This window comes from Montipora foliosa, chromosome 2 (assembly GCF_036669935.1).
Source record: "Montipora foliosa isolate CH-2021 chromosome 2, ASM3666993v2, whole genome shotgun sequence".
Lineage (NCBI taxonomy): Eukaryota > Metazoa > Cnidaria > Anthozoa > Scleractinia > Acroporidae > Montipora > Montipora foliosa.
This window is the reverse complement of record NC_090870.1, coordinates 16130017-16137516: the sequence shown is the minus strand read 5'-3', so window position 1 is coordinate 16137516 and position 7500 is coordinate 16130017. Positions and strand designations below refer to the sequence as shown.

Here is a 7500-nt window from a genome sequence, read left to right as displayed (position 1 = left end):
AAGCGGCCTGACTTTTGTCAATGAAAGCCAATTGTTAAGTCACAACTCTCTTTGAGACTCTCTATACATTGTATAATTTGCATGACCTAATGAATAAATTCATGAGATATTTTCACTTTGAAAATTGTACAGCATTGACGAAAGTGTTATTTTGTTGTTTGGGAGATATATTATGCAGCTTTAGCACAGCCCACCCAAAGAAATTTGGGACTACATATACCACAATGAGAGAGAGAGGTGTATTTAATTACAGTAATTTCCAATACGGTTGCCTCCTCATACAAGAATAATTATTATCATCCGGAAGTGGTCAGACAAAAAAAAGGGAAAGAAAAACCAAAAAAGAAAGAGGATAAAGTTTGGATACCTTGGTTCTGAATTAAATTTTGGTTAAATTTTAGTGAACATTCATTTTTGGACAGCAGAGAATTCCACTAACAATAGTCCAGGACAGCTGTATGTGACATACAAAAATTTGGTTTTATCAACGGAGTTGACAACGTAAATTGGCCACCGTACAGAGATTCTAAAGGCTGACGTTTCGAGCGTTAGCCCTTCGTCATAATTTCTTTAGAAACTACCCCCTGCATTCATTTGTATGTGACATAGTTGAGGTAGAAATTGGTACAAATGAGTATTCATGTTTGCATCGGCTTCTGCAAGATGGTGAACATTGGTTCCCGCCACAGTTTATTTCTGAAAGATTACTGTATTTGTGATTTTGTATAGCGTAGACAAGGGAGCATCCGCTGTGTTGCTCTTGGGTCTTCCGGTTGATCATTAGCTCCTTCACCATTTGATAGTAGCGGACGACAGTAATATCATCATTTGCTTTATTACTACATGTACCAGCCTTTTTAACCGGGCAGTGGTTTAAAAAATATTTAATAAATATTTACCAACCTGGCACTTGTCAGAAAGCCTGCAAAATCCTCCCTCTGTTTCCTCAATTCTCTGTAGGTCTTTCTGACAGCGTCCTTTTATGTAAATGCAAAAAGAAAATCACCATCGTTGGCTTTCTCGAGATCTCAGTCATTTTAAGTGAGAGAGAACAATGTCCACCATACCTTTAAGTGAATGAGAGGTACAGGAGTCCCATAGATTCTAACCACTTTTTAAGGAAAAAAAGGGAGTGTTTTTTAGTTTCAAAGGTGCGAGCCTCGAGGGAGGAATGGGAGAATGCCGCCCAGGAAATTTTGCAAATTTAGTTTCTCCTAAGCGGCATCTCCTGCATTAGCCTGGGAGCAAAGCTCTCTTGCAAGGTGGATGGCCCACCCCGCAAGAGAGCTTGCTCGCAGGCTACTCCAGCATTGAACATTTTTTATCACACACATCCTTTCGCATGAACGTAATATTCAGTATGGAGCTATTTCCTTGCCAGGGAATAAAAAAATCCCTGATGAAGTGAGCCTCTGTCGCCCGAAACGCGTAGGAGATTAAAAAGCGTCATACAAGTACTTCTTCGCAGAAATGCTACAAACTGGCTTAACTTTAAAAAGGAACACACGTAACTTTAAACCTCAATGCAACATCCATGTATAAACTTTGCCGCAGAAGAACTAAGGTGATATCTTCGTTCACAATTCGTATGAAAATACATTAATTTCACAATCGCTGTATTAAATTCTTACTCGGTAAGATTTTTCTCGGTACAGTACTGTAATCATAATGTAACAATCAGAACAATAAACTTTCTTGGTAAAACTCATATATTGATATATTGATTACAACGCATGCAGTCACAAGTTTTGTAGGAAGGACTCTGTGGAGTTCACTTAATTTGACCGAGACTGAAAACAATAAGATTGCAGCAAACTACAATTCAGTACTTACGGAACAACTTGGATCAACCGACGAGCGCTGTTTGGAACTGAAGAGACTCCTCGATTTGCACATTGCGTCTAAACGATCGTTAAGCTCTCAGTTCAGCCAGCTCTTTCAAAACGGCTTCCATGGGATTTGGGGTCACTTCTTGCTGTACTTGAGCATTGCTAGTACTTGGGCAACCTTCCCGTGAAACCATTTTATCTTTTGCCGAAACCGAAGGACTTCAAGAGAACGACCGAAGAGCGAAATAGCAAGATTCAAAAGGCGCGCAATTATAATTGACCTCGGATCAAAAACGAGGCAATCATGCGCAGTAAGGACAAAATGGGGGAAGGTTTCAAAGGTCAATAAACTGATCCTCGTGTCGAAGTGAATGTGGAAGTTACAGTTTTAAGCGAAGCAATATTGGTGTTCTTCAGATAGCATTTCGAGAAGATTGTATCATTTTCATTGCGCGATTTAATAATAATTGCCATAAAAAGGAAGCATCAGAACATTGACACTATAATCGTGTGTCCTCTTTATTTGACTCCGATATATCTTTTTGCGGCCCAGTATTACTCCGTCTGTATTTTTGCATTTCAATTGAAACTTGGAAAGATATTTGCGAGGCTTGTAGAAGCTGCAAGTGTTACAAATGATTTCATTCTCGGTAACCCCTGGGAAGCCAGCCAGGACGGGACAACCTTTGCCAGTCCTGATAATGCTAGTGATTCCTTCGTCCGATTTTGACTAACTGCCCCTGGGTCTCCGATGTCAAAGGTTTTTAAAACAAAGATCAAGGAGACGCTATAAAGTAGACCTTTATTATACCTTGTTGAAAATGTTAATGTTTGTAACTGACTTGTAATATTGTGGGTGGTTCTTTAGGACGTTCTGGCTAATGTTTCGGTTAATTCTTAAGCCTTCATCAGTTATAAGTAGGGTTGTTGTAATGCGTGATTTAAAATAACGTTGCGCGAGCGGTATACGCGTGACTCCAAAGTTATTTGCTGAATTCAGCCCACCCTTTACATTTGAGGGTCATTGACTAGGAAGATGGGAGTAATTTTATCACATCATATACCCCTAGGCGTCACGTTAATTTGCATGATGCAAAACAATTGTCCAAGTAGTAAACGTGTCCGCTGAACTGGCGCCATTTCATTTTGCCGAAAGAGGAAAGCCCCTTGGAAAAAATCTCGATTTTCTGAGCGAATCCGTTTTGCGGAAACACGAATGAAACACCCGTACCAAGTATGGGAGATAGAGGCTCCTCTTAATGAGCTCCTGGTTTCCGTCATATTTCCGAATCACGGAAACTCTTTATTTCACCCTGTGAGTGATACCGTACTGATTTCCGTGGCTCAGGTCTCTGAGGTTTTCATTGAGATTTCCGGAAGTTGCCATCACGTTCCAACTTCTCAGTCAACTAATAGTTTTTTTTCACCGGCATGACTATTTCAGGGGTGAGGGGTGAAGGGAAACTGAAACAACCCAAGCCTGTACAAAAGTGCTAACCTTAGGCCTAAACATTATCTAAAGCATATTGTTTAAGCCTAAGGTTAGCATTTTTGTAAAGATTTGGGTTGTTTCAGCTATCGTACCCTTCACCCCTCACCCCCGGAATAGTCATGCCGTTTTTCACTGTCGACATGGCTAATTCGCGGCCGATAAATCAATAGCGATTAAATTAACAAAACTGTCGATTAGCAATAAAATATACACATTCAAGGCAGAAGGAATAATAAAGCTAATCCAGCATTAAATTCGAAAACATGCCTCCGATCACAAGATAGAGTCATACGATCAACGGATGTTTCGTATCATGAAAAAACCTCGAACGACGCGGGCAATGCATTCCGTTCGACAGAGAGATTTTGATCAGTTGAATCAAGCCGAGATCGACCGTTGCAAATTCCAGATCAATAACCTTGAAAGCCTGTGGCGTTACTCTTCATTGACCTGGTGGATTGCAGGTTGGTGGCTTGAGCAAGCCCACGTACTCCTTATAATAATGGACGCAGCGAATATTCTGGAAATAAGAGGATTAAAGACAAGCTAAGGTTATAACGTTATATAGAAAACAAACTCCTAATGCACCCAACGAAGTCTAAATTCATGCTTAGTGGGCCTTCTTATAATCTGAGTAATAAGAGTTTCGAACATCCAGCTATGGTAAACAACACACCTGTTTCTCAGACACACGTATAAAATGTCTAGGGGCTCCCGGAGGGGCTCAGATTTATGAGGAGCTTACTAGGGACCGCAATATTGGCATCATCTGTCGGGTATAGGAGAGATGAGACGTATTAGGCCTTTTGTTCCTTCGAATTCACTCGAGAAGGAACAATTACACAGGGAGCTTCTTCAGAGCCAAGCAAAAATATCTGGATGTTCTTGTGGCAATTGTGAAGGGTACTCATGTCAAATAAAGGTTAGCGTCTTTAGCTGTTGTGTTATCAAATTAGTGTTCCACGTGGCGTGATCAAACCTTCGGTCGGAAACGTGTTTTCCACTCTCAAATTCACCTCCACAACCTACTTTTTGCGTAGAATAAGCTCTTAGACTGATTTTCTTGTTTTCCGAGTGGATACTTTGCAATTCGGAGGAATTTTTTGAAAAGAATATGTTTGACATGATCTGTCATCGCGTAACTCAAGGCCCATGCAAACTTGCCCGCAATCTGTTGATTTTTCGTCATGTCGCTAAGAAAAAAATCATAAAATATACGCAGATCGGTCGATTTCTCTGAAATTGGAAAGGATGATTGCTAACGAATGGAGAAAGGACCTGAAGTTTCATTTCGATGAAAACACCACAGGATTTCGTTCACAAGGAATTTTAGTAGAGTGAGAAATCAACTCCCCATAATTCAGTCTAGGAGTAACAGAATTAATTAAGATGCTTTATGGGTACCGATACAGGTGCAACATCAATATCCATTAGACTCTAAGATAAAGAAAATTGCTATTTCAGAGGAAAATTTTGCCATCTTGATCAAATTGAAAACTCCCACTGGAATAGGAAGCGTTTCTCGAAAGTCCCGGAACTTTTCGGTCACCGTCTTATTACGGGTGAAGTAAAAAAAAAAATGTTCCCTTGAAAGGAAAACGGTTCAGTTCCTGGAACTTTGAAAATGTTTTGTTTTTTCTGTTCCTAAAAAAACTTGTTAAAAGATGACCTTTTTCGAATAGACAGATATTACTTTTAAAAAAAATTGCTGTTTGGAGCTTGGATATTCATGCCCACGGATTAGATTCTCGCTTTGACCAATACCACGATTTCAGGGATGTTAGTGTCTTTGGGTGGTTCCGATGTTAATTAAACCTCCTTCGCTCTTTGTATTTGACCAATTAGGTCTTTTCTGTCTTACGATTGGTAACTCCCCAACAATCGTTCTTTCTTAAAATACATTCTAGCTTCACATCCAACCACGAACACATTTAGACCAAGCCGCGCTCGCATCGCCATCCTAGACAAGTGTAAACAGTTCTCAGATGACATTCAGTTTAACCAGGTGGATGGATACCCCCGCAACCCAATCATATTTCGAATGGATGGATCCTTCTTAGTGGTGCAGTACATAGTTGCAGTGGAGGACGAAGACAGTGGCGAATTGTGGGCATGTAAAACGTCCTCAAAGAAACAACAGCTGTACATCACGGTAAGGTGGTTTGCGTGCTTTTAAAACGTTCTATCAGCAATAGGAGTATCATAAACCGCCGACCGGTTGGTTCAGTTAAAGGCCCACATCATTTGCCCAAAGGTCATTGCGCACCGTGATTCTCCTGAGTACATTAAGCCAATCAGATCACGCCTTTGGACAAACTGTCACTTTTGGACAATGACTTTTGGACTACCGTATTGGAGGTCGTGACTTCAAATCCGGCCGGATCAACACTCGCGGTCTTAAAAAAAAGAGGAGAAAACGCTGCCTTTGTAATGACATCTGCAAATGGTTAGGACGGTAAACCGTAGACTCCGTTTAGTAATTACTTTGGCCAATCAAAAAGGACGGAGGCAATCCAGTAAACCAATCAAAACCCGAAGTAATTACACGTAGCCGACACAAAACGCGGGAAAATGTGCACGCACGAGCCACGATTTGTTTGGGTTTCACTTCTGATTGGTTGAAAAAGTGGTGCGAGAACTTTGAACCAATCACTGAATGAAGTAATGCAATTCGCTAATTACTTTCGACACAATTGAAAACCGCTCTAAGCAATTTTCGCTTGTTATAGACACCTGAAAATTTCAATTGATGTCAACTTTGGTGCTTCATAAAAAGCGACAATTGCTGCAAAGTACTTGTCTTAATCATCCATAACCCGCACTTCAGATATACATTCGTTTCATTTCAACAACAACAACAACAATAACAACATTTAAAGGTGCCTGTTACAAAAATTAGCCATTTAAGATCTCAATACGAGATAACTACAAAAAAATATCGTTTCATTGTGTTCTCTTTTCCACTTTTTAAAAGGGAGATGGAATGTTCAGGATCATACCGGAAGTACATCCCTATGCATATATATTTTCAAGCAAGATAGATTTTAAGGGTCAACAACTTCCGGATTACGAAGGAAACATAACGTTTTTGTTACCCGTGGAAAGGGACAACCCTTGCTACTACATGGTTGGAATGCAACTTTGTCGGAGTTCCAATTACGGTGATGAAGGTATCTACCTTTGTTTAGCTTTCAATTGATGTCAAACTCCTTGTCAGTAAAATGACTGGTGCATAACTGTTCGTTTGCCTTTTTTCCAGATATCATATCTGGGGATGACTCATATGTAACAGATATGTGACACACTCTTCTTATAAGCGTCACGAACTGTCCCCTTGCTCTTCATCTCTTTCCCTCTAGGAATACAGGCAACTGACGTTCCCCTTTATCTTCACCAAAAAAAAAATAAAAATAAATAAATAAATAATAATAATAATAATAATAATAATAATAATAATAATAATAATAATAATAATAATGGCAACCATTGACTCACCATATTGTTTGGGAATGGCTATCGAATGCTTGAACTTGCCGGATAAAAGCGTGTCGTTTATTTAACTTTCCACCTGGGACATTGCGGTTCTAGCTTTCTGATTGGTTCACCCAGTCTCTGTTATTTTCTCATAGACCGTATGACCTAATATGGAAACTGATTGTCTTTAATTTCCAAGTGTTCAAGCGTTCAGAATTTAGTGGAAATTGAATAAAACAATTATTCCATTCGCGCTTATGGGATGTGACTGTGATTATAGCCGATTCGTGCTTCGAGCCTCGTTGGATACTTAGCATTTCATATCCAACACGCGCTCATGGAATAACTGCTATTTACACATTAGAACTACAAAAGCTTTCGAATGCCAAACCGTTCAACCCGTTATTTTTTAATACTAACCGAAAGTGATTATTTTTAAATATCTTGATGGGCGTTATTGACTGGCTTGCAGCTATAAATCCATTTCACGTACAGCAAAGTCATACGAACATAAGCATTCGTTCTCGTGTTAAAGCAAACCAAGAGAAAATGAGGGGACAGAGAGGGAGGCTCCCGGTCCAGCCCTTGGGATATGTCATGTCCACGAAAGTTATTTTTAGACGAGCGGAAGTCTTCCGAGACGTCCGCATGCTGGCCTACCTCGGTCCGATGCTTGAAAGAAAATAAATATTCATCAGCCTTCCA

General features: G+C 39.9%; 1 protein-coding gene across 4 annotated transcripts in view; it reads left to right on the top strand.

Moving 5' to 3' along the window:
- Nucleotides 1–7500, top strand: part of LOC137989970 (uncharacterized) — a 48932-nt gene that overhangs the window by 9520 nt on the left and 31912 nt on the right. For all 4 annotated transcript variants that reach the window (XM_068835541.1, XM_068835536.1, XM_068835545.1 and 1 more), the window contains exons 2-3: nt 5229–5473; nt 6296–6491. In XM_068835541.1, the coding sequence (XP_068691642.1) occupies nt 5229–5473; nt 6296–6491 (441 nt within the window). The remainder of the gene's footprint in view (nt 1–5228; nt 5474–6295; nt 6492–7500) is intronic.